The following is a 27,640-nucleotide window of genomic DNA, read 5'->3' as shown; positions in this document are numbered from 1 at the left end:
ATTATGTGCACCCAAAACCGAAGTTTGCAAACATGTCAAAGACAGGCTTGGAAACAATGTATGTGTATTTCTCATGAGATAAGACAATCAAACTTTAATACACAGCATTGGATGTTGCAGATGCAAGCACTAAACTTGTTTAAAAAATACTGCACCTCGGTTTAGACTATGATGTTTTGGAAAAAAGAAATAATCAGATAAACATCAAACCTCCAGTACTAAGTTCAGTCACTGAAAGAATATTTGCAGATCATCTCACTCAAACAGCATGCTTCATATGACTCAGGTAATAAACCCTAAGTTTATGTTTGTGATGTATCAGCCAGTCTCTAAGGACAGTCTCTTGAAATGTATTGTAACTGCACAAATAGATTTTGCTACTTGCTGTGACTGCTGAAGAGAAAAGAGGACTACGTAGGTGGGGAGAAAGCAGAAAAGAAGTAAAATAAGGCAAGTCCCAGGGAAGAGGAGCTTATGGGAAAATTTCTCCCCACCCTCCCTACAATTAAATTTGTTTTTAACACTACAGCCACACTTTCAAATGATTATAACCCTGTCTCGCCAAAACGTATGGCATTAGACTAGCTTGCACAGGCTGATGATCTAGCTACAAGACCAGTAATCTATTTTACTGCAAACCATTCCATCTTTGCAAATAGCTCATCAACATTAAGAGTCTCATATGGGCAGAAAGGTTCTCATCTCACGAGCTTCCCATGAACTTTAATTAAATAACTTGTAGCAGGAGTCCAGAGGCACCAGCCTGGTTTTAATTGTGTTTTCATTAAAGCAAGTACTGCTATCGTCCAAACAAACTGTGAGTTCTCCAGTGTGGCCTGAACTGCCTCTGCAAAACCCATGTGAACTGCAAGTTCCAGCATACACTATTTGGAATACAGTACTGTAAAGAAATTAAGTGCTGTGGCTAGCAATGTAGATGGTCAAATTTTAAAGCTACCTGATTAAAAGCAAAACAAACCGTTGTTCTTTCTTTCTTTTACTTTACTGCCAAGAGAAATAATAATGCTAAACTACTACTGAGGAAATCATCCTTACACAATAGACAGATGGCACTTGCAAATACATACACAAGTCTCTCAGTGCTGATCAAGTAATATAGATGCAGTACCTTCCTAACAGAAAGGAAAAAAAAAAAAAAAAAAGGACAATACTTAGCATACCTTCCAAATGAAACCTGGCAAAGAAAGATACAGTTTGCACACAAGGTCTAGGCTATGCAGTTTTGGTTTAACATCTGCTGCAAGAGTAGATTTTCCCACAAATTCCCTACAGTTATTAATATTGAGAAAATAGGATTATTGCCTGAACAGCACAGAGATGAAAAACTGTATCTGCAAGCTCTCTGCTTATTTAGAAAGCACTGAATGCTTTTTTCTCTTGATAACACATTAGAAGAACAACTTTGGGAAAATAAACCTTTTGGACTATATTTCACTTTCTCTCCTCCCCGCAGATGACCTGTAATTTTTCCTAAGTGACACAAATTGCACAAATTCTTGCATCTTCCTACCACATGCTTGGGAAGGATTTTTGAGAGATTAAATTCAAGGATTCCAAATCATAATATTAGAATAATAAAGAATGATTTGGAGGGCTTCCTACCACAGCAAGCTTGTCCTGAAGTACTTAAAATCAGCCATCACTATTACATAAAGAGGTAAGTGTCTCTCAGGTTTTTATTTCAGACCCCAGCTAGAAAACTGGAAAACACTTCAGAGAAAGAGTGGATGAAAATACTGGCCCTGCTGATGGTTGCTAGGCACCAGGCAATGCATTGAGGCCTACAACAAGACAAGTTTCAAGCAGATTTAGATATTGTCCTAATGAACATGAAGTGTCATTAAAAACCCAGGGATGCTTTAAAAAAATTGGCCCAAACTGTTCAAAAAAGAAAGTCATTTTGTCTTACCTTATTTTTAAAAAACATATAAAAACTCACGTGGGTCTACACACTGACAGCTGCAAACACACAGTTGATCATACTTAATTCCCAAATTAAGGAAAATTAAACAGTGTTCAAGATTCCTGCTGAGCACAGCCTTAGTGATTCACTTGAAGAGTGCCTGTCACAGGATAGCAATGTGAATTCTACCCAAACCCTATGTTTCATTCCTGAAAGTGTTTACATCTTCACAGCTTTGGCTGTACATCATTACCCAGGATGGTCACCTTGGGTCCTACCACCTTGTCCTGCCTTGCAGTGGGTTCAGGACCTCTTTGAACAAACCTCTGCTGGTTGCAGAACACGTGCAGTAAGTTGTACCTTTCGAAGAGGCACTTCCAGGGACAATGTGCTCCCTTTGAGTTCATCTGGCAGGAGTTCAGAGCACAGTGAACCTCTGTGACCATGGTAAAGCATACCAGTGAGCATCAAAGAATCCAGAAGTGATATGCACTGAAGATAATCCGATCGAGTCTCCCACTCAAAGAAGGGCCCAGATGACCAAGCTGACTTCAGGTCTTTAAGTAATTATACCCTGAAATAGATTCCATTTCAGAGTCTGAACAGTTTGGGGAAGTGTTATTTATTTATTTGTTTTTGCAAGCTCAAGTCTTCAATCACAGCTGTTTTTGTGGAGGCATGACACTTCCTCACCCATGTCTGCCATTCCTCTTCATGGTTTAGATCTAGAAGCTTACTTAGAAATAACATCTGAAATCATCCAAGATTTTGGAATATAAATACAATCTTCTCAGTTGTCCATCTGCTTAAAGTGTGTCTGCAAACATGATTTGATCCTAGCACTTTCTTCCCCAGATTCTCCCTTAACTATTACTACTGGTACTTCATTAAAAGAGAATTTAAAAATAAGAAAAGCATGATCACCCTTAAGCTAAAAGATTCCAAACAATCCTGAATCAGCTCGGGAGCTGATAAAAACGCAGATGCACAGACATGAGCTCCTTTCCAGAAGTTCTCTGTTGAGGCCATGCTAAGTTTCTATATCTAAAACAATGAAACTTTGAGGTTCCTCTGTATTTTTGCAATACAGAGAATTCTCCAGTCATCTACTACTACAACAGAATCCTTATATATTCAGTTACCTTTTATTACATCTTCAGAGCATTTATAGTCTGTATTTATCTTCTTATCATGTAATAAATTTGTTGTATAAAAACCTGTGCTCCCATCTTCTAAGGACATTTGGAATTTCCATTATTTAAAAGTGCTTTTTTCAGCTTTAAGGAATTTGTTCTCTATGGTTTTATTCTGTGAAACTTACCACCTCTGTTTTTCTTATTCAGTTCACTTTTGGAGCAAAATCATAGAATCACAGAATGGCTTTGGTTGGGAAATGTATTTAAATAGCTACATCCACGATGACTTTGTGTCTTAAAATTTTTCTTTCTTTTCCATCTAACTTTCAACCTCATTTTTAACAATTTTCCTTCAAGTCTCACAATAATTAAAACATGTAAATTGCTATAGTAGCACTCCATTAATAAACTTCCATTACTTAATAGTGGAACTACTCTTAGCTCTCTATAAAGGGGCCAAGTATGAATTTTTGCCATTATGAACTAGTAAAGATTACCATCATTTTAGGAAATGCTTATCCTGCTGTCTCCAGCTTTTCAACCGGTTCAATTAGGTTGTGATCCACATAGCAGCATTATTAGCACAGGGAAAAGAAACAGGTAATGGGGCAGTTTAGAGCAGTAGCTGAGGGGAGGAACCCTTGAGACCTGCATGGTTGGAGGACAAATGCATTCTGCTCACTGATGCCCAAAGTTGAGAGGAAGAGAGTTAGACTTCATAGGCAAACCAAGAGACAGCTAAATACAGCAAAAACCCGCATTCACCCCACCCAGCTATGGCTGCAGCAAGCTGTCTGCTCCACCGTTTTGTACGACTGCAGATAGTTGTCCCCAGGGCTCAGGCAGAGGCACGCAAAGCATCTGCCACTGATTCAGCAGCCACATGTCACTGTGCAGTACACTAGCATGATTCCCAGGACAGGTGAATTTGTCTTCATGACAACTGAAATGGGGTGGCCAAGGGAACGGCATAGTTTGCTATCGTTTGGTATGTTCTCTGATGTCTTCTTTGCCTCCACTTTGCCTTCCAGCAAAGGTTCTGAGTCCTCTTCCTTCCTTTATGTTCTCCAATAAGCTAAGTATTTATTATGTTGTTATTCATACATACAAAGAACTGTTTCCTTAAAACATATCCCCATGTGTCATTCAGTGATTTAATATTGAGTTAATCATAGTATTCCCTTGATGCTTTCATAGTAGGTTTTAATGTATTATCATACAAGTCTTTTCATTATTTAGATTCTGGCACAATGTGCTACAATTCTGCTATTACCTGTATTCACTGATATTTGTAACCAAAGCCAAGAATTTGAAAAGCAACTGCTAGGAGTTAGTATTTTATGTCTATATTTAGGCATCTAAAGCAGCGATTTGATTTTCAGAAGCGCTGAGCGTACAGCTGCTACTTTAACTTTCAGGATAAAGAATAAGGGGCACTGCAATTCAGATATGTATTTTTCTTGCTAAAAGAAAGTGTGCTTTTCAAACTTTATCCCCTTTTATTTTCATGACGCAGCTAGAAAATTTGACAGGTAAAGCAGTCTGGCTGAATAAATAAAAGCTTTTATAGCAATACTGGAATTCATAGCTACAAGAAGTGAGGGAGTTCAGAACTTCAGTGAGTTTTAAAAGGAATGCACATAAATAAAATGTATTGCAGAGTCTCAGCCAAACAGTATGAATATTTTCCTTCTCAGATAGGATTACACATTATAATGGATTTTCCTCTTCCACTCATCTATTCAGATACCACTGCAGTTCTCCACCAAAGGAAGGACAGCAAACATGAAAGCCAGTATGAATTCACTATTATTGCAACTATGGAAATTGCAATGTTGTCATGAAGCACCCTAAAGCACTACTCTGCCCATTTTTAAAATCCTACATTTCCATTCTTAAGTTCACAAAATTCTATTAGATTGCATCATATCTGTACATAAATAAAAACAGCTGTATTTTTCCTTTTTGGACTAAATACCAAAATATATTCAAAAGTTTATCAAGAATACAGATATTGACATTCCAGACCAAAGGCAACAATATTCAGACTACTGAATTTCCAGCACAACCACAGTATGAAAGCTCCACCATGCCAATATGAAGTTGGAGAAGAAATCAAAGTGATAATAAATTCCCATGTAGTGCCCAATACAGTAAGCATGAATCTAGCCCAATAATTAGTTAGATGCCAATTTCTGAAGTTTCATAAGAAAACACCAAATCCCCATTCAATACACTAACAGTAGAAATCTGTAAACATGGGAAGAATAGGCCAAATTCACTCATTCCCCCAGGCAACCCTCTTATGTCAGAGCATGTGGCATAATTAATCTCTGATAGTCATTACTTTATTGCATTGAAGCCCAGCCACCACATTGTTTTATCAGTAAATCCTACAATTTAACTAACATCTAGCCCTGCAGAGAAGGACCTGGGGGTCCTGATTTATGAAAATCTTAACATGAGCCAGCAGTGTGCTCTTGCAGCTTGGAAAGCAAATGGTATCCTGGGCTCCATCAAAAGAGGGGTGGCCAGCAGGGACAGGGAGGTGATTGTTTCCCTCTCTATTCTGCCCTCGTGAGGCCCCATTTGGAGAACTGTGTCCAGGTCTGGAGCCCCCAGTACAAGAAAGACAGAGAGCTGTTGGAGAGGGACCAGAGGAGAGCCACAAAGATGATCAGAGGGCTGGAGCACCTCCCCTGTGAAGACAGGCTGAGGGAGCTGGGCTTGTTCAGCCTGGAGAAAAGAAGGCTGCGCGGTGACCTCATTGCAGCCTTTCAGTACCTAAAGGGAGCCTACAAACAGGAGGGGAATCAACTCTTTGAAAGGTAGATAACTGCAGGACAAGGGGAAATGGTTTAAAGTTGAGAGAGGGAAGATTTAGGTTGGATGTCAGGGGAAGTTTTTTACCAAGAGAGTGGTGAGGTGCTGGAACAGGCTGCCCAGAGAGGCTGTGGATGCCCCGTCCCTGGAGGTGTTCAAGGCCAGGTTGGATGGGACCCTGGGCAGCCTGGTCTAGTATTGAACGGGGAGGTTGGTGGCCCTGCATGTGGCAGGGGGGTTGGAGATTCGTGATCCTCGAGGTCCCTTCCAATCCTGGCCATTCTGTGAAATTCTGTAACAACTCCATAAGGATTTCACAAATTTCTCCAAGCTGTTTTATGCAAAGAGAACAAAAATACTTGTGTTGCTAGCAAACATGTTTTCACTTCATACAACAGTGTAATACGAAGTCTATGGAAAACAAGATGAAGGCAAACAATGCCCAAGCTGTTCTTCCTTATCCTGGCACAAGCTAGAAGTTGCCCCTAGTCAATCAGCTAATTTAACTAACATAGCTGGAATAGTGTCAAGCCTGTCAAAGAGTCAGACATGCTCACACATCTTCTCTGCCAGCTGTGTAGCTCTTCCAAATGACTTGCCATGCATGAAGAAAAGATGGACAAGTCTTTCTGTGTTAATCCACTACCGTGTGGGAACAAAGTCTTCACGACTCCCTACAATGACTGAAGTTGAATTATTACATTTTTTTAATTTGATTTGGATAACTTTGCATCTAGCAGAAAGCTCTCATTCCATCCTGATCCTACATCAACATTTTATACCATGTGAGTGTGTAACAACAAATCTCACTATGTATTAGACTTCAAGGATTTTTCTTTCAGGAACGGGATGCAGAATTTAGCCTGTGCATATCCCATTAGTTTAAGAGATAAAGGGAGGAAAAGGCAGAACTGTGAGGGCCTCACAACAAGTATGTGGCCCACCTCTATGACTTTATTTGAGCTTGCCAGTTGTAAAACATTTTTTCTTAATATCAGGCATGTTCACTAGGTTTGAACACAGTTATCATAAGCTGTAGTTCACAAGGAACTGTGCTTCTACCAACCTGAAATTATTCTTTATCTACAAAATATCTGAAGGTAATGAGAAACTGCTGTCGTTTTGCCTGCTGCTTCTTTTCCATACGGACCACTTTCCTTACTTATTTAATTCCAGCATGACAGAATTGGTAACTCCTGACAAATCTAAAAAAAAAACCAAACAAACCATAACCATTTGGCCACTGTCTGAAAACAGTCACTCACAAATTAATCCCCAACTACAAAATTATATTCACGATTCTTGGAGTTTTATCAGTTCAAGTTATGACTCCCTTCTCCTTTTTTTATAACTTTCCACAGCTAAAGAAGGTGAAAATGCTATGCAAAGTCACATTCTTAAATACAGAAATTTGGTACGATAAATAGCATTTGCTTTGAGTCAGCTCTTGGTACATGTATGCACTCACTCAGATCTCAGCTTTTGATGATATAAACAAGGCCTGTTCACATTCAGGACAAGGAACGGAGCATCTGGAGGAAACTATTTGAGCTAGACAAGCTCGCTTCTTCCAAGCAAGGAACAGGGGTCAACTTTTATTCCTAGTGGTGTCCAGCACAGCAGGATCTGGTCTACTTCTAAGGCTCCCAACAGCCTGAATTCATTAAATAACGCTACTGCAAGGCAATGACGCAGATGGGACAGATCAATCTGACAACTACTCTGTGCTGCTAATACAAATGCTGAGTGCCACTCAATTGCCATTGCATTATATGGCTGCATTGCTCAAGGTAGCAAAACTAAAAAGACAGCTTCACCCAGGTCTCTGCTGAAGATATTTTCATAAAGATGCACAGAATGCCTCTAGAATAAAGTCCCAGCCTACTGAAATTCAGCCTGCTCCTCCAGATCTGAAACCCATGTCAGAAATGCTGCTCTTCTGCTTCTTCATAAACAGCAATGACCACAAACTCTGATCCTTCTCAGCTTTCACAAAGGCACATGCAGACATGATATCCTGAACAGCAAGCATGATCAGAACTGGTATCCTGTCAGCTGAACTAAAAACCTGGGTATCAGTAATGGGGAGGATATAGCCTTTCTGAGAGCATCAATATAAACTTAAAAACAAGAGATTCATTCACATTTAGTGGTAACAATTCAAAAAGCAGTATTTACACATCTTGCACTATTTGACATACTTCTATGTTGTTTAAAAAATAGTTCAGATGAATATTGTCAAATGCTGCTTCCTTAAGATTTCCAGTAAGATTCTTTCAGAAAAAAAAAAAAGAAAAAAAGAAAAAAAAAAGCCCCACAGAATTTACTTTGCTAGTGATTCTTTCTCTAAAAGTACAATTTAGAGAGAAGAAGGAAAACATTTTCTATTGCAGTTTTAAACTTGTCCTTGTCTTTAAAAAATAAGTTAGCATTGCCTATACTTGGAACGTTCTCACATAAGTATTATTCACTTAATTGTGTTTCTACAGATTTTATTTGAATTAGGTTGAATTAGGAATACCAGTTTGAATCGCTTTGCAGAAAGTTTTTCTCAAGTATTTTTATAACTATTTTGTAATTCATTCGTTCTAAGCACTACTGAAGTCTTCTGAAAAGTATATTATTAGTGTTCCTATCAGGACTGAACTGATATCAAATCACAGATCGCTATATTAAATACTACTAAAATGACAAAAGCATTGTCACGATACGTACACTCAATCTACAGGAGCAGAATTCTCTAACAGCTCACAGATGAAACTTTTCTGGTCTAGTGGTTGGTGACCCTGCACATAGCAGGGGGACTGAAACTAGATGGTCTTTAAGGTCCTTTTCAACCCAGGCCATTCTATGATTCTCTTGATAGTGTTAAAATTGTTTTCATGCAGAAATAACAGCTGAAAAAGTGTTGAAAGGTGTCTTAAGCCCAGGAATCAAACCAAAATGCTGAAAGTGGAAGCGTACACTGTAAAACAATTAGCATACTACTCATTTTCTTATGCTGAATGACTTTTTTTTTTTTTTTTCTCTCTCTTTTAACAGCTTTTTCAGCTTTATACATAGGAAAGTTGCAAAAAATATGAATGAAATAAAGTGGATCTGGTCATATTTTTAGGCCATTAATAAAAAAAACAAACAGCTTCATCAACACATCAACACAAATAGGAACTGCACCTATAGTAGAGTTCAGGAGGGGGATCTGATACAGCCATTGTAGGATCACCTTGATCTTAAGTTCTTACCTACATATATATCCTGTTTGGAATCTGAACTTAACACAAGTTCAAAGGAGTTAAGATCCAGAAAGAGATTCATACTACTCACCCTCCACACCTCCTGACACAGAGAAAAGAGTGACAAATCAGATATCAAGTAGATCCAACTACAGATTATGTTAAAAACAGCAATTTTGCTTCACCTGTCCGGGAATTCAGAAGTGAAACTCTAAGTTTTGCTACATTGCTTTAACACCCTCAGGAGATGAGTAGCAACCAGTATTGGTCTATAAAGGAAACCTTATCAACAAAAGATAAATTTAACAGCAGATGTCAATAAAACTCTGGGAAAAGGAAAAAAAAAAACAAAACAGAAGGATATGTATAAAGTGGAGGATCTCAATTTGAAAGGCACTGTGTGAAAGCTAACAGCATCTGGCTGATATATTAGTGTGCTTGAAAAACAAAGCAGAACTAACAAAAAAAAAACTTTTAGCTTCTTTTTATTGGCTTTCAGAGTAATTTTGCTGAACTGTCTTCCTAGAGAATATGAGAAATGCCAAAAACAATGCAAAACACAGCGGTATATTTCCCAGCATGAAGAGTCAGCATTCAGACCTTCAATTCAGACAACAGCAGGGACTGACCTACATGTCTCAGAGCTCATCTTAGGCTAGTAGTTGAGCCAAAAGAAATTCACTTTCATTATTAATACACAGGGAATGCAGATACCTCCAAATTCTCAGGCTGGTTATTACATAGCCTGATTTGAATGGGATACAGCATCTCCTTTGTACAATTGGTAAACTGATTCTTGCACCTGTGTTGCCTAACTTACTTGCAGGTACCACTAGCCACCCTTTTGAAAAGGACAGAAAAATCTTTTAAATTAATTTTAAAAGATTGAGAAAAAAGATAGAGAGGAAAGTACTTTTTTCATCCATTAGAAATTTAGCACAGTTCTGAAACTTTAAGGCACTGAAGCATCAGCAGTTGAACAGTACAGTCCTAAGCCACCTTGGAAACTGTCAGACTGGTGCTGTGCTTCTTTTTCATAGAAAGGCTAAAAGGGAGCAGCAGATACCTTGCTAAAACGCACAGAAAACCCCTATGCAATTACAGCTGGCATTTGTTGATAGTGTGTCCAAGAAATAAGCATAACTTTTTCCTCTAAGCTGTCTTCTAAGAAAGTTTCCCAGTTAAGAACTTTATTGGAAAGACTGTGAGGATTCTTTTCAGGTGAGGTATCTGAGGCCCTTCAGAGATCCATTTTGCTGATATCTGGGACATTTATATCTGGACTCAAATTTGCTAGGGAATTGATGAAAATAGGGATGGTATCTAGACCATGCTGCTAGGTTTATTTTCCTTGGAGAGAGGCTGAAATGTCTTGGGCCCTGCCATCTCCTTTATAGTCCTTGTGTGTGACTCTCCACTGAAAACTCCTTGAAATAAAGCTATTGAAGGACACTGTGAATAGAAATGTCACAAGTCTGATGTCAAGTTGTCAGCTTCTTTGTGACACTACACCACCAAGATTCTAGTGCAGGATTCATGGTGTCATTTCAGATTTCCGAGTTCTCTTGCTTAACTGTAGTGTAGAAACAAAACTAGATTTCAAAAGATGTTCTGAATAGAAGGTTATATCACCAATAAAACAACATCATGATATTATTTACCTCTTTCCTCCTCAGTTTCTAGCTGAGATTACCATTCCAGCTTAGTATCACTCTTCTAACTCTCTGTATCACTCTGAGATAAAAAAAAAAAATTGCTGAATACTTTCACAATGACTGGAGTGTCAGCAATGAAGACTTTATGATAGGAAGACTTTTGGAGGGCACTTCCAACTCCAAGGCTTTGGACAATCCAGCTTCTTGAAAGATTCAGAAAAGCACAGAATTTAGTTTTGCCAATAGCAATGTCACCTTAAATATACCTGTACATCTTCATTTCACAGTAGAAATCACTGGTGCTTTGGGTTTTACAAGCCACAGTTGTAATGACAAGCTTAAATAACACACCTAAAAGGGGGACTAAAGCAATGTTCTTGGAAAGAGTTCTACCTTGAGAAAAAAATTCTTCATGAATTGTTCTCCCAGCCACATTCCCCAATTCCTACAGGTCCAAGTACAATCTGTATGAATCCAAAGCTTGTCACTAGAAAATGAGCCACTTGACATAGCATGGATTTTCAGATATCTGCCTGCATTTGACTTCTCTTACATTACCATCTCAAAGTGAACTGACAGCCTTGAATCTTCCTCCTTTCATAGGTTCAATTGCAATAACTAGTCACAAATCTCCAACTTTACTTATAGTTGTTTTTTGTTAAGCCAAGTTCACTAAAAGGCCAAGGCAACTGACCTTAGAGAACAGTTTCAGCATTACCAGCCCCAGGTATTCATAATAATTCATTGATCACTTTTATTTCCTTCCTCTCCAAACCAGACAATGATTGACCATGAAACCATAAAACAGCAACAAGAAAATACCTTGGCTTCTTCCGGATTTTGAATTGTGAAGTTCTAAATTTCAGACTTTTTCTTTCCCACGCCTGAACAAGTCTACATCTAACCCACTAGAATGCCTCCAAGAGTGACCATAATCAAATGCCAAAGGAAGACTGGTTACAGGAGAGGCATGTACTTTTGTCATGCACTCTCCCAGTCTTCAATTATTTTCAGCTTAGGGGATTTCCTGAGTCTGATGCAGTTTATCAACTTACTAACCCCCAATGGAACTCTCTTCCAAGTTCTTGTTCCCTTCTACCCTTGAGTTCATGTAAACTTTCTGTATTTTTATAAAAGAGTCATACTTCATACTAAACCTCTTGATTGTTCATGAAGTAAATGTCAGAGGGGAATGGTATGAAGAATGAGTCATTTCTCTGTCCTGACTCAACTTTTGCATGGGAATGCTGTTTTCCCGTGAGGTTATAGGGAATAGGAGGTAACTATTTCTCCTTGCACAAGTCAGGCAGTTCCCAAGTGCAAAAATTAATTTTAACAAGACAGCAAAACAAAAAGCTTTCCTGAATTCATTCAGAAGTGTGTTGGTCAATTTCCGTCTTTAAAGTGTATAGACTTTTCTATGATTCACTGAAAAAAGTAAGATGAAAAATGAGCTTTTGTTCACTGAAAAAAAAACATCACTGAAGAGCAATAAAAATTCTACCAAAAACTCAAGTCTATTTTTCAGTATCACAGTCTAAGCTTATTTGACATAAATAATTTCTGTGTTCACAGGATCAGTCTGTTAGCATGAAAAAATTAATGTGAGGGGTTATCAGAACCATCATATCTGCTTCATGTGTATAGCAGTCTATACAAGTTCAGATGAAGTTAGAATATATGTTTTTCCAGAACAAAAAAAAAAAAAAAAAAAAAAAAAGAGACAATGAAAAGATTTTAACTTTTAAGCAAATAACATCCTTGTAAGGAGACAGTGCTTTGGCTTTCCTCCTTCCTCCCTCTCCCCATTCTAGTGCTTCATGATGGAAGCAAAGACAAGTATTAATCACTATATGACATCAATGCAAAATTGTCCCTGAGAGTCTGGCATCATGCCCAGGTTTTTACTCACTCCATGACAAGTGGTATTCTCTTCAGCTACAATTTATCCAGCCTCATCAATAAATACCTCCAGCCTCATTTGGTCATTTGATGGACATGATGAGACTAGATTCCAAAACATTCAGGACTGTGTGCAGTATTTCCCTATTCTAAAAAATGTGGTAAATATCCCTAAGCAGGACCAATTTTTTTTATTATTTTTTTTTCCCTGGCATTAAATGCCTGACAATCCTTGTTGGCCAGTCATAACAAGAGGGCTTTCTAAAACATGTTGTTTTGTTTTGTTTTCCCCCTGTACATTACTCTGTTAGCCATTTTCCCCTTGGTGGTTTGCTTTACAATCACCACTTTCCTCATCCATGCATGATAAGGAAGAATATATTCTCATCTGCCTCTTAGGAAGCCAGACCTGGTTTTGTTTACAAGCATTCATTTCTTGCTTTTCTGTCTTAGACGAGATGATCTAAAATACCATTTTTAATACGGCAAGAGAGTACAACACACTGCCATCATCAGCCTCTCCTGCTCTCAAGTCCAGTTAAAATGTTTCTACTGATAACAGAATAGATACAGCAGCAGGTAAGACAGAAGATGTAGAAAGCAGCCAGTTGCAGAAAAACAGCAAAGGAAACACGTTTGCAAGCTGTTTAAATGAGACTCACCAACTGAGATCAGTTTGAACACTTCTGCTTTTGCTAAAGCTGCAAAATCTTAAAAGTATGTATCAGAGAACTGGGAACTACTGAACAGTGTATGTTTCAACATGGTCAGAAACAAAGGTGTATGTCTGGGACCAAAGAGAGTAGGCCAAATTCATCAAATTGTCATTGCATACTGCATAGCAACAGTTCTTCAGTGTGGCCTCCCACTCATGGACAAGGTCAGCTGATCACAAGCATATGGGCCAAGTTTCTGGATAAGATGGCTCATAAGATTCTAGGATGTTGAAGAAAAAACAGTGAACCAGAAAAGAATTATCAGCTTTCTATGACATGCTAGAGAGAGCGTTGGTGAGAACATGATCTAATGTCTCTCCTTCAAAAATAGAATACTCATCAGGTGATTCAGATGAGTACCTTCATGAGGGTTAAGAAAAAAAAAAAAGCAAAAACAACAAAACACCACACAAGATGTATCAGCAGAAAATAGTGAAAATATAGAAAAGGTTATAGTCCTTATAAAGATAATCAAGGTATGACTCAAGCATAATCTGTCAGAATGTTCATGGAGTGAGGAAAGATGTTTTCGTCCTTGATGCAAATTTACAGTAGTAGTAGGACAATGTATGAAGAGATTAAAAAGTTCTCTCTCATTTCATATTACATTATTCCTAAACAGTTTTAAACTGAGATTGTCTTTACAAATATCTTTCCTTGAAAGACGAATTACTGAAGATAACGCATGAGATTACACTATCGGTAGAAAGCAAGACTAAAGCTGATCACCATCTCCCACTTATAATCCATTCTGTGGAGTTTGGCTCCAAATTTGAGTTCGCGCTCACCTTTGGATCCTGCAGTGGTTGAGTTCATTTGGTCTCTCCCAACTCCCACAGGGTCAGACATACTTTCAAGAGGTCATAGGCCACTTTATTTTAAGCAGTTCAATGAAAGAGGAATCATTTTCAGCTCCCTATAGATTTTCATGCTTTCAAAAGGCCAAAGGCTCTGCCGAGCCCAGCTTCCCTCCTGAGCTGGAATGGTAAAGGCACATCAGTTTCTGTAGCCAGAGGCACACAGAGCTCAATGTGGATATCACTGGAGTTAGCTGCATTCAGCCCTCTGCTCCTGTGACTATATGCACATATGTAGATGCATCGATTAGCGGCAATTTTCAACACATTCCTCATCAAAGCTTAGAACAGTCACCCATGAGACAGCAGCGAAAGGCCTTACCTGCTCTGTCATTACATCTAAAGCTGAACAGCTTCCCCTCCTGCCAGGCTGTCAGGCAGACCTGCCACCCATCCCAGGGAGACAGAAGGGAAGGTGCAAGGAAGAGGAAGAGGCAGAGGCACCCCTCCTACACTCACAGCTGCTGCTGTGTCTGCACGCAGAGACAAGGAGAAGCCTCGAGACTCCTGCCTGCTACCCGGAGCGTCTGTGTCAGTGTGAGCGTGTACTTTTGTTAGAGATGGGGAATGACAGGAACAAGGCATACCTCTTACAATTGCACAGCCTCTCTGTGATGGGTATTGCTATCAAATCAGAAGCTTCCATAGCTCAGGCCTAAAGGCAGATCTCTGAAATGGGATGCAGCACTCCCAACACAGGCAGAACCATGCTCTTCTAACTTCTACTTCAATGTAGTAGCTCAACAGAGGCTTTTTACAAGACATACTGTAGAGCTAGTGATTCAAAAATCCATCTTTGTAAATTATTATTCTTTGAAGAAAAAAAATGTTTAAGTTATTATAGTTCATCATCTGATGAAACTTTTCTTTGAATTCTATTCATAGAACTATAGAATGAATCATATAATGGCGTGGATTGGAAGGGACATCAAGAATCATCAAGTTCCAACTCTCTTGCCATAGGCAGGGTTGTCAGTGCTAGATCAACTATTAGATCAGAATGCCCAGTAGCCCATCCACCCTGGCCCTGAACACCTCAGGAATGGGTTACCGACAACTTCTCTGGTCAACCTGTTCCAGCATCTTACCACTCTCTCCATAAAGAACTTCCCCCTGTCATCTAATCTAAATCTTCCCTCCTTTAGTTTAAAACTATTCCCCCTTGTCCTATCACTATCTACCTGTGTAAGAAGTTGATTTCCCTCATGTTAATAAACTCCCTTTAAATACTGGAAGGCCGTAATGTGGTCTCTTCGCAGTCTTCTCTTTTTTCCAGGCTGAACAAGCCCAGTTCCTTCAGCCTATCCTCATAGGAGAGGTGCTCCAGCTCCACACCCTTCATGTGCTGCGGGTCCCAGACTTGGACACAGTACTCCAGCTGGGGCCTCACAAGATCAGAACAGAGGAGGACAAACACCTTCCTCACCCTGCTGTCCACCTGTCTTCTGATAGAGCCCAGGATACCGTTGGCCTTCCAGGCTGCAAGCACAATAGAACAACATCAGTAGACGCATGGGCTGGGAACCATGCTAGTTCAGGTTTGGATGGGCTGGGAACCATGCTAGTTCAGGTTTGGATAGTGGAGGGATGGAAATGAACCATAAAGGATACCGACTGTTTTAAACACATGCTTTTCAGTTAGTGCCATAACCCAACAACATCACTTGCCTACTATGGAAAATGACTTAAGTAAATGAGATGAACAGAAGAGGGAAGCACACATTAGCAGCTTGAATACAAACTGTGAACTTTCTTCCTTTGAAAAAAAGGATCAGTATCTTTGTGGTAACCTTTTACATTATTTTAATATGAAAACTAAAAGCAAACATTTCCAAGGGGAGCTGTCAGCCACAACTGAATTTATTTCAAGAGATACTTATCAGAACTCTTTCTATAGTTGTATCAACACTTTCTTCTCTCAAATAGTTCATTACATTTTCCCTAGATTAACTCCTGCTTTTAAAACCCTTAAATTTCATGTCTCTCACACCTGGCCACATCCTCTGTAAGGTGATTGCTATCAACATGCTCAGAACTTTGCAGGACTAAACCTTCTAGGGGTTGCAAATATTTTTCAGCCATGTTCCCTCTTCTTTTTCATTCACTCCGTAATGCTTCAGTATGGAAAAATCATCTGAATGACTCAGACACTTTCTCATATTTCACTGCCTCTGGAAGGCTAAAACATTCAACTTTGCTTCATCTGGTTCTTCTTTTTTCCCTATGGGACATCAAATACATACAGCAGTCTGATGCTTCAAACTGAAAACAAAACAGCAGCAGCACTGGTTTTATCATAGGAATAATAGAAGACTGAGACAAAATAAATCTGATATTAATATTCATACATTAGGTTTTTTCATATCTGATAGAGACTGAGACTGGGATGTAATTGTCTAAGAGTTGTACAAAATGTGTTAGGTGTTTACTTTGAGTAAACAAAAGGTACCACTGCAGCTCAGACTTCTATAAACAACAATATATTTATTCCAAGATGAAACTATCACACTCCTGAGACTGATAAAAGTTGTATTATTGTCAAATGTAGAATACAGTGAAAAAATTAAATAAGAAAAGAGCTATAAAAATGCCAGTGACTTGACTCACAGCTAAGAAAACTATTTCAGGTTGGATAAGTGAATAATAAATCACAGTTAATTACTTATAAAACTTATTAAACAAGTTAGTTGTTTTAAAGGAGATGTATCAGCTTCTTGCTGATAGAGTCACCAAGATTGGAAAACACCTCCAAGATCACCTTTTTTTTTTTTTACCTCTTCCAGGGATGGTGACTCCATCACCTTCCTGGGCAACCTATTCCAGTACCTCCTCACTTTTTGGAAGAAGAAAATTTTCCCCAGTATCTGCACAGCATGCACCATACACCAGGATATCTACATCCACATGCCAACTGTTACCAACTGTTCTCCCTACTTTGACGTAGAGTGCTGGATTTACAGAAAACATGAAGTGACAGATAGAGAACTGCCCAGTTTCTGCAGTTGCAGATGATTACTCAGTATTTGCATATGCAGATGCTTAGTTAGCTTCTAGGGCTCAGGAGGCGCCTGAGGCATTTGATAGGAAGCTGAAAACCTGTTTTCTTTCATTTTGTTGCAAGGTCACTAGTGACTTTGAAGAGCAAAGGCAGCTGAATTTCTTATTCTACAGAAAAATTGTCCTTAATAGTTAAATGCCTCAATGTATCTGTCAATACAGTGCTAAAAATTGTATGTATTTGAGACCTTAGCTTGCCATTGTTGTGATTCAATGTTAACAGCTGAAGGAGGTGAATAGGTGCTGTTCATTCTCTATTCTTTCTATTTTATCTTGCAGTCTTTCATCTCACCCAGCTATTCCTGAAGGGCATTAGTGCGTCTTTTATTCAGATACAGACATTATCTTGATGACTGTAATGAGCAGAACCTTTCTGTTTGTTTGTTTAAATACAAGTTCAGATTGTGAAACAATTATGCAAATAGATCTTCATATTTTTTGCTTTATATAATCTCATTTAAACAGGGATTTTTGTTGTAAAGTTACTGTAACAAACAACAAGGCCATACAAGGATAACACTATTACAAGTGGCTGTCAGTGAATAAAAATCATAATAAAATAACCTGTAAGTTCCACTTCTGTGTGAGAGTATGCAGTAGAAACAATATATTTATAAATTTGCATAGAAAGCATTCATCAAGCTTCAGATCAAGGAGTAATAGTAATACATTTGCCTAATCTGTTACTAACTAGGAAGTACATTTCAACATACCAGATGAGGATAATCATACGCAAAATATGATTGTGTCAGTTTCTAATGTAAGCAACAGACATTTTTACAAGCAGTGCACAATAGCAAGCCAGCATAAAAGGAAGAAATGCAAGACCCCAACCACTCCATCAGGGTAAGTTTATCAGGCTGGCCTGAAAAACAGTTGCACAGTAGCCAATACACCTAGCTGGGGAACCATGTACATGCCACTTTTAGAAAGATTATATTATGGGAGTCAGCATCTGCTTCTGCCATTGCCAAATTTAGTTCATGTGGCTCAAAGTGTTGACACCTCTGTCACAGAGATGAAAAACAATGGTTAGAAGTGCTATCAACAACCACAGGAAGGTAACAGTTCCCAAGGAGCAAGTTCTCCCAAGATCTGTGGCAGGGGGTTGGAACTTGATGACGCTTGGGGTCCCTTCCAACCCAAGCCATTCTGTGATTCTATGATCTGCGTGGATAAAATCAGTATGAGGATCAAGACCACAATTTATGTAATTCATGGATAAGAGTTTACAGGTAAATTAAGTAGTTCAGACAAGCAAATCAAGATGGCCCAGCTCCCTTAGCCTATGTTTAGGTGCCACGCACGTCACTAAAGATGTCTTATGGAGAATCTGCCTTGTCAGCTTCCCAGCATCTGCCAGAAATGCAACATACTGAAGAGATGTTAATTAACATTTTCCTGCTGCTTACTGGAAGTCTTTCCCTAACTGGTGAATGCTCAGCATTAAATTCTTAACAGAAAAATAGCATTAATAAGTACAGGCTCTTCATGATTAGAATAATGAGCAGAAAATAATTTGTTCCATTGGTTGTAAACAAATGCATTTCTAAAACTGTCCAGCAGTTCTCAGTGGAGAAATTCAAGGACAGTCTTAGCTTGCTTTGAACTACCAGCTGTCCATCATTCAGCCAGAAGAACTGAAGAGCTGCTATGACATTTGAACCTCCTAAAACCAGAGGAGTTAGAAGACAGAGGAAAAAATAGGAATTGTTCATAAGAGGAAGAGACAGTCAAAACTTTGACAGACATACAAAACATTTTCTTCCCTTCTGGCACTTCTGCCCCTTGGCAAGCAGCACATCCATTCTTTTCTTTCTAAGGCAATTATTAAAAGTTCTTGGGCTTTTTTTCTAGTTTACACAAATTCAAGGAGTATCACGTTTAAATTCAATGATTTTGTAGATGTCCGCTAAATCTGAAATTCCAGCAGTTGTTTGTAAATTATATACAGTAAATTAGTGGATAGATTTAATTATGCAAACTTCAGTGAGGTCAATGATACGTTTGCTTGAATAAGAAAAAAACTGTGTTATACTACAAATGATACATGAAGGAATCTAAAGATCCTACATAAAACTACTGAATTTCTAAGTAGAGATCCTTGTTCCCAATATCATTAACAGGATACTGATGTATTCATAAAAAGCAGTCTAACCACCCATGGGCTTACAGAGGGGTAATAATGATACTTCCACCAAAAAGATAACACAAGTAGAAGCTACCATTTAGGGAATGTCCACTGTTTTTAGAAGATTGTTACTTTTGTAACGACAGGAATTAAAGTACAGTGAAAACAACAGCACTTAAAATCTCTTATTTGGCCTGCTTCTACATTTTTCCTATCGTTCCTGAACAGCACAACAAAAACAGCATCCCACGGTGAACATGAAGTTTATAAGTAGGAATAATTATCACTTGAAAAAAAATCTGAATACATACTTGGTTAAGTCAGAGATTTAGAAAGCTTTCACAAAGAAATCATAGAAATAAATGAAAAATAGTAACCAAGGCTGTCTAAAGAAATGGGATAAATCACTGTTTGGACTAAACCGATAAACTTGTCATCAATCAGAACCAAAGTTTACCATTGCAATTTTGAAATACATTACCTTACACGTACATTTGAAGTACATATAACCTTCCTCAAGCAAATATTTTGATGGGTTTGGACCAGTTTGCGTAACAGAACTCTTCCTTCACAACTACTCTTCCAGATTCCTACTGTAAGTGAATAGGAGTATCTATTTCTAACAGTCTTGGCAGTGTCTATACAAAGGTCCTTCATCTGCAGCAACTCTAAGCTAGGACAGTCCTCTTTGGATTGTCAGATTTTGCCTCAAAGCATGTATTTCTCTTTCATATCCTATCCAAAACTTACTTTTTGCCTAGGTCTGTGTTTCTTAATCATTCTCTCCTTACTACCTCATGTGCTGCATAACATGAATGGACTTTATAGCATTACAGTATCATATATAATTTATTATTTAATTCTGAAAGCTTATTATGCCACTTTTCAATATCTCACTGATTCAGTGAGACACTTTTATATCTTAATATGAGAGATAGTAATGGAGCTGATCTCCAGCACTACTTCCGTAAAGGCTACCCAACACCTAAAATTATTAGGATACTCTTTTCGGCTGCTTTTAATTATGTCAGACTCAGCAGTTAATACAACAGTATTCCAGTCTGATTTCTGCCTCTGGTTGAATATTTGTGCAATATTTCAGCCAAAATAATTGAACAATATCCATTGTTTTTATCCAGTCAAAAAAACCCTCAACACCTATTTTCTTTAGTGACAGTATACTTTGCAATAACGTCATATGAACAGGCAAATTAGCAGTCTTTGTGTCAAGGCTGCATCTTTTGTGTTGTCTTCCCACTTAAGTTTAGCCAGATGGGCTCTTAAAAGCTCCAGCTGCACAGGCTTTGCAGAGACTTGCTAAAACTTAACACCCAAATTGTCAGTACAAACATTAATCTGGCATCTTAAGGCTTCTGCAGACGAGAATGCATGTGTCATTTCCACAAAGCTGAGCAAGGGCTACAAAGGCTTACAAGGACTCATTTAATAACATTCCTTAACCAGTTTGGATCAAGGTGGAATAAAGCCACTGAACTTCAAGTTGGGCTTGCTCTCTCAGTATTTCTGTCACTGGCATCCAAACAGCACTGGAAAGGACACGGCTGACTTCAAAGGCAAAAGGACTAAGGCTAAATCAGGGATGGAGTTAGAAAACAGTGCACTGGAAATGGAACTGGAAAAGGAGAAGGAGGAAGGAAATGGAAAGAGCATTGGGATTGCTTAGACACTTATGAATTGAAAGGAGTATAAGACTAGTCTTAACAAGAGAAACGGTCAAGGATCCAAAGCTGAGGACAGAGCTGAGACCTATGAGTAATGGATGAAACTACTGCGGAGGGGAGATCAGAGTTAGAAGCACACAGAAAAAGAAAGGAACAAAAAGGGACAAGTCTGATGGAAGTTTGGCCAGAATGAGGAAACTGACTTGGCAAAGTAAACATAATGAATTTTAAAAAGGAACGTTAAAAAAAAGGGACACCAAGATGAGTGACATCTCAGAGCAGAACAAGAGGTGGTGGTAAGCACTAACAAGCACAGGTTGGGTAAGGAATGCTGGTATAAAGAGAAGCAGGAGCCTGGGACTGACTGGTTCTCAGCAGCAAGTGCTGTGCAGGGCAGAACACTGGATGGCTAATGAGAATAGCAGAAAGGTAAGAAATTTGAAGTACAGGTGTTAAGTCCAGTTAAGGAAAAGAATAGAAATGACAGAAATGAAGAGGAGTTATTGCTCACACAGCAATACCTTAGCTGGGGAGAAATCCAGGAGGTATTTTTGGAAGAATGCGCCAGAGGTATCAAAATCCTTTCAGACTGAGGTGTAGAACCAAGCATTTCTCTACTCTGGGCATCCATCTGTGAATCCTGCAAAACTTTCCCAGTTCTTTCTTCACCTGGTCCACAAAGAAGAACTTCTTACTACTGCCAATTACTACTAAAGTGGCAGAGGCCTGCCAGGGAATCCAACAATTTTAGCTCTTCTAATAACACATGGAGGTATTAAACTCCGCTTTACCAGATTCCTATTCACAAAGTCTAAGAAATTACACCATTACATTAGGAATGATAGGAAGGCTGCAAATTTAAACATTCAGAAGTGGCCTCCTCAAATAATTCAACGCACACAAGCAAATTTTGGTGACGCAGTCCTGTACATTTCTCCACAGAAATTAAGATCTGTACTGCCCAGTGCAAAAAGAAGGAGGCCTGTCCTACTTCTTATCTATCCTTTCCAATTAGTGGGCTCAAAAGCAATTATTTCTGTCCTAAGAGTCTTTTTTACAGTATTCCTCGTAACACTCCGTGTGATGTAAGGCACTGACTAATTATCTTCACTGTGGAAGCTGTAACCAACTCACTTTACAGATGGGAAAACTGAGACCACAGTTTACCCAGAGCCCCACAGTTTGCTAATACCAGAACCAGCAGATGGGCTTGAATGTCTTCCTCTCACACTCAGTGCTGATTCCTCCAAACCTGGGCTTCAGTGCTGCTAGAGATGCTGAGTTAACAACCTCCCCCTGACAGAGATAGGAATTCTGAGGACTCTTGGAAGTGTTGCAGCTAAATTCCATCGTATTCAGCTTTCTTAGCATCATACACATCAGTAATTCTCAGTCTTTCTTGAGTCCTCACTGATTCTTTTGGAACAGACTCTTTCCTTCTCCTCACTGCAGCCCATTTCCATCCTCATATCCTAACTTTCAGCTTTTGTTGCTCACTCCTCACTTTTCATATCAAATCATCTCCCCCAGCTGTAGTAGCACTGGTATGAGGCCCAAGCTAGAAAACCTATAACAGCTTATTAGCTTGGTATCCAGTCTACACCACCCTCATCTCACCTCTAAATGTTAACATATCTCATTTCCTCACTGGTTGGGAGCTGTCACACAGGAGAACGATAGCAATGACAGAAGAAAACAAAAAGCTTTTGTGTAGCATTCTTTCTTATCCAGAAAAAAACATGCTTTCTTTTCATGACCCCCTCACCTTCATTTTTCTTTCTAACATTGTCTGACTTCACACAAGAGAAATGGTGACAAGTGCAACTGTTTGATATGCTGGCTTCAGAATTCTCATATAGAAAAGGATAAAGTTTGCTATGCCAGTATCCAGAAATATAATAGGTATCTAGCCTCATGTACATCTACTGTGTCAGTCTGCTGCAAATGCAAAAAGATTAAAAATATTTTCTTTTTTTTTTTATACAGAAATCACCCACTGAACTGGATGCTACCGAAGTCATCAGCTAATAAAGCAACCATGCCTCCCTGAAAGGAAAGCCCTCTTCTGTGGACTGGCACTCACACCATCTGGCACAAGCAGTAACAAACAAGCACAGATCCCATCTTCCCTTTCACAGGATCCTATTTCAGGTTTAACAAATCAGTCTCCGAATGTGATATCCAATTATAACCTGATATATAAATGCAAGAGATCTCTTATTAAAATTTAACTATTGTACGACAAGGTATCCTTCTTGTAATAAGGAATTAGAGCTAGCCAAACAACATGAGGAATTTTCTCCTGTTATTTATCCAAGGCACAAGCAACCAGCTGAGTTGCCTTCCACAGAATGCGCTGTAAACGTTGGTCTTAACCTCATTATGTTATCGCCATGCTGTGACATTGACCAGGCTTGTGCCATTTGCAATTGCCAGTAAAGTGACAGAAGCATTTTCCTCTCAGCTTCCTATCTCAGACAGTCTATAGTTTTATTCCTAAATGTACATTATCTCTGTTCTAATGCATAATTGCAGGGATAACAAGCAGAAAGCCTCCATATCAGTTACAGCCTCTCATGCAGGCTAACTTTAATTTCCCTCCAACTAGTTCCAATTTTCCAGGCTGCATCAAGAGAATACATAACTGCTCTTTGCACAGGGTCATGCATGAGCTTTCTTTACTTGTAAATTTAAGCAAAACCTCAGCAGAGTTGATTAATATCAAAACGATGTTGCAGCTAATACAACTCCCCTCCATTTGTACAAGTTTAATAGTTTTCCAGTCAACACACTGTAGAAGTAAAAATGTACAAACTGCTGAAGCCAATTTCAAGCTTTTGTTATTACTACATGATACTGCTCTAGCAGATTTCTTAAAGCCAATAGCAAAAATAACTCCAGTAAGCATAAAAATACAGGATCTGGGTTTTATTATACATATGCGCATTGTGAAAATGAAAGTGCTGCCCAGTTCAAGCTAACACCCCTAGATTTGACATAAATAGTTTCATAATTTATAGGAATTATTATAGGAAGTCAGACTGCAAGAAACCAGTCAGTACATGTGTGATTTTTGTCCTAAATCAGTGCATAACAGTTAACCACAATTCCTTGCTAAAAGAAAAAAATTTATTTAGGAGAAACTTCTGTATTTAATTTTAATGCTGATTACTATGGCGTAGCATTGAATAAGGCTTGCAACTAAAAACAAAGCTTATGAAAATGGAGACATGACCATACATTACTGGTTTCTATACTCACAAATAAGTACGCTTCATTGGATCTGATCACATCTGTGAAATTCACAGACATCATAATTCTGTATCAAAATATTATTACTGTATTTCTCCTCTTACAGAAAGGCAAGAAAACACTCGGTTCAGAATTCCTGTCTTCTCTCACTGCCCTCTATTCAGTTAGCTTATTAAAAATGACTGTTTGAATCTTTATCTCAGACCTAAAACAAAATATTCAAGCAGTTTATTGGGAAACTGTTGTTCTGTCACTTTCAGACTGTATAAAAGTTACTATCCATCATATGTTTCCTGTGGATGGTTCCTTTCTGTCTCAGAAAGTTATGGAGGCTCAGGAAATCAGGGAAGTGGAAATATCTGTGGTAGGTTTATCACTACAGAATTAAATTGCAAAATGGAAATGAAATTTCTCCTGGGCAACTAGGAACATTTTGTATGTGTTTGGTCAGCCTCACACTTCTGCACAGAACACACATCTGTGTGCACTATTAACCCACATGCAAGCATTGCAGACAGACTCCATTCCTGTTTCAGATTATGGAGCTCTAGACTTCATGTCTACAAAATAAATCTGATTGCAAAATACATGCTCACAGGTTAAAAGAAAATAACATCAAGCCAGTATTCCAAATTTACAAGGAGACATCACCAACTCTAACTTCTTTCTACTCTATTCCTTATATTGTTCAGCTATTTGAGAGTAAGGTCTCAGACTTCTGCAGTTCATTCTATCTGGAATAGCTTTCCTTTAAATCTGAGTTTCATCTCATCCCAAAATACCGCTAGTGTTTTTTGACCCTTGTCTCACCCACTTGCTCCCACATTTCTTCACTATTGCTGATAACTATACAGTCCTGTGAAGAGTTTGAGAATGCCATGAAAAACATATACAAAAATTCTGATTCCCAACAGAAGGAATTATCTGCCAAACTATAACAATCTGAGGGGAAAAAAATACAAAAACAAACAAACAGCAACAACAACAAAAAGAATACTAACAAGAGCGAGTGCTGAACTCACTGCTGAACAAGGGTGAGTTGGAGTGAAGTCCAACAAAACATGAAGCATAATTCAGTGACTCAGACCAACCATGTCCTGTCATCTACACCTTTTTCAGATCATAGGAACAAAGTGTACTGGGCAGTCAGAGCTCCAGGATTTAATCTATAACACAGAACAGAGTCTTGATTCCACCACTGCAACCTGTCCTAGGCCAGTGGAAATTAAGTACTCCATTTTACATTTTTCATTACTTTTTTCACTGAGGCCCAAAGAATAAATTCCTCAGTTTACTTTACCCCTTTGCTTCTCTGAAACATCTTGTTAGAGAAGTTGACTGTGCTGCCTCATCCTCAAGGCAGTAACACTTCTAAAATCTCCTGAGCCTATAATCATTTGGTTGCTTTTTTGGGTTTTGGTTTTAAATCCTACTCGCAACCAACAAGGGTGTTGCGATGGATTGAACGAGAGGTAAAAAATGCCTCAGGAAACAAATTCAGAAAGCAACACAGCTCACACATTGCATGTATTTTCTAAGAACAGAGCAGTTTCAGCATACCTTATTCAATTATGAAATTGTTTGAACCCGGTATTAGCCAGAGATCTCATCACTTAAATAAGGAAATACCCACACCTAATTAAGCTCAAGACAAATTAGACATCCTCTGACCTTAACTCTGCTTAATTTTTCTCTTGAAACCTTGCAAGTCAGAACAAGCAATAAACAACATGCTGTCTTTTATAGCCAGAGGAATAATTGAATCTGTGATTTTATTAAAATATACCAATTTCTGAAAGGTGCCACACTGAGATGTTCTAAATGTACACACTGTGGTTCATCACTGTTCAACACTATGTCAGGCTTAGCATAGAGATGGAAGCAAACAAGAGACATCAAACCACAAATTTCCCCAAGCCAGTCTGTACTTGAAATTAACTGTAAATATAGAGAATAGTTAAAAAGTTAACAATCACTTTTCTCCTCCCGCTTCTGTTTTTAAACTTCTCTACAGAGTTACTATGGAAAACATTACACATAGATTCATTTAAAAAAAACAATAATTTCTTCCAGAAAAGTCCTGAAGTTTGCAATTTATTTTACACAACTTCAAGAGATATTTAGTCAAATGACTTATATCCAGAGAACAGCATGGATCATTTTAATTACAGTGCCTGTCAGCCACGCTAACTATCCCTACTTTGGAAAAATGGCTCTTATTTTCCTCTTCTGCTTCTCTAAAAATTCTTATGTCTCGGTAAATTTTAATCAAGAAATAACATCCCAGCTCTTAAACTTTGGGAGTAAGTTTTCATTCTGATCCAGCCACACAAGTAGGAGATTTGTTCACATATTTGGGAGGAAGAAAAATGTTTTCTGCTAATTCAGTGAATCACCTTCCAGAACTGTTTTGCATCGTGCCCTTACCAAACAGAATTCTTCGCTATGACTTCATGCTAAGCCAAAAGTAAACACTCTCCTTTCTCTGCCCTAAATTACCAGCATTATCATCATCAGTGGCATAGAAACAGCTGTATTCCCCTCACAAGAAGGAAAAGAAAAAAACCATATTGTTCAACAAAACACGTATCTCGGTGTGAAATGCACGCATTAATGCACTTCCCAGAAATTAGTCATCTAGCTGTGCTTCCAGGCATCACCTGGCAGTAGGACTGCCTCAACTTCACAATAGCACTTTGAAAAGCAAAAACACCACATAATCCTCAGTTAAAGGATTTTGTCCGCAAACACCTGCAGTTTAAACTTACCAAGCACTTTTGCAGCATGCAGAAATTCGCTAGCCAAAACATCGCATCCAGCACCCGCACAGTTTTCAGAACAATCCTTGCTAAAGCCAGCTCAATTGAAACAGGTGCTCACATGAATAGAGGAGACTTAGCACTCGAAACCAATTTTTAACTTTTTATGTTTTCATCTCTGGTGAATATATCTATGCTCTCTAACTTCAGCAGTCTCTCTGGAAACTTCTAAAAAGGACTTTCAAAGGAATAAGATTAGATAGCATCAAGGACTTACCAGATTGGAATTGGTGGCATTGGAATCATCTTCTGGAAAGGGGATATAGATAGCTAAGGCCACACAATTGGCAAAAATAGTCAGTAAAATAATTATTTCAAATGGTCTGAGGAATGGAGTTAAGGAAATTGTTCTGAAATGTGCACAGACAAATAAAAAAAGAAAAAGTAAAAAATTTATAAGAATTCTGTTTAAAGAAAACATTCCAAGCTCCTTATATTCTGAAAAGAAACATA

General features: G+C 38.5%; 1 protein-coding gene across 17 annotated transcripts in view; it reads right to left on the bottom strand.

The window, feature by feature from the left end:
* The window catches only part of CACNA1C (calcium voltage-gated channel subunit alpha1 C), a 467,840-nt gene that overhangs the window by 366,448 nt on the left and 73,752 nt on the right, over nucleotides 1-27,640 (bottom strand). For all 17 annotated transcript variants that reach the window (XM_090145296.1, XM_090145280.1, XM_090145336.1 and 14 more), the window contains exon 3: nucleotides 27,405-27,510. In XM_090145296.1, coding sequence (XP_090001422.1) covers nucleotides 27,405-27,510 — 106 coding nt within the window. The remainder of the gene's footprint in view (nucleotides 1-27,404; nucleotides 27,511-27,640) is intronic.

Source organism: Phasianus colchicus, chromosome 1 (assembly GCF_987193195.1).
Source record: "Phasianus colchicus chromosome 1, bPhaCol1.hap1.1, whole genome shotgun sequence".
Lineage (NCBI taxonomy): Eukaryota > Metazoa > Chordata > Aves > Galliformes > Phasianidae > Phasianus > Phasianus colchicus.
Note: the sequence above shows the minus strand (reverse complement) of the source record. Positions and strands in the feature narration are given on the sequence as shown.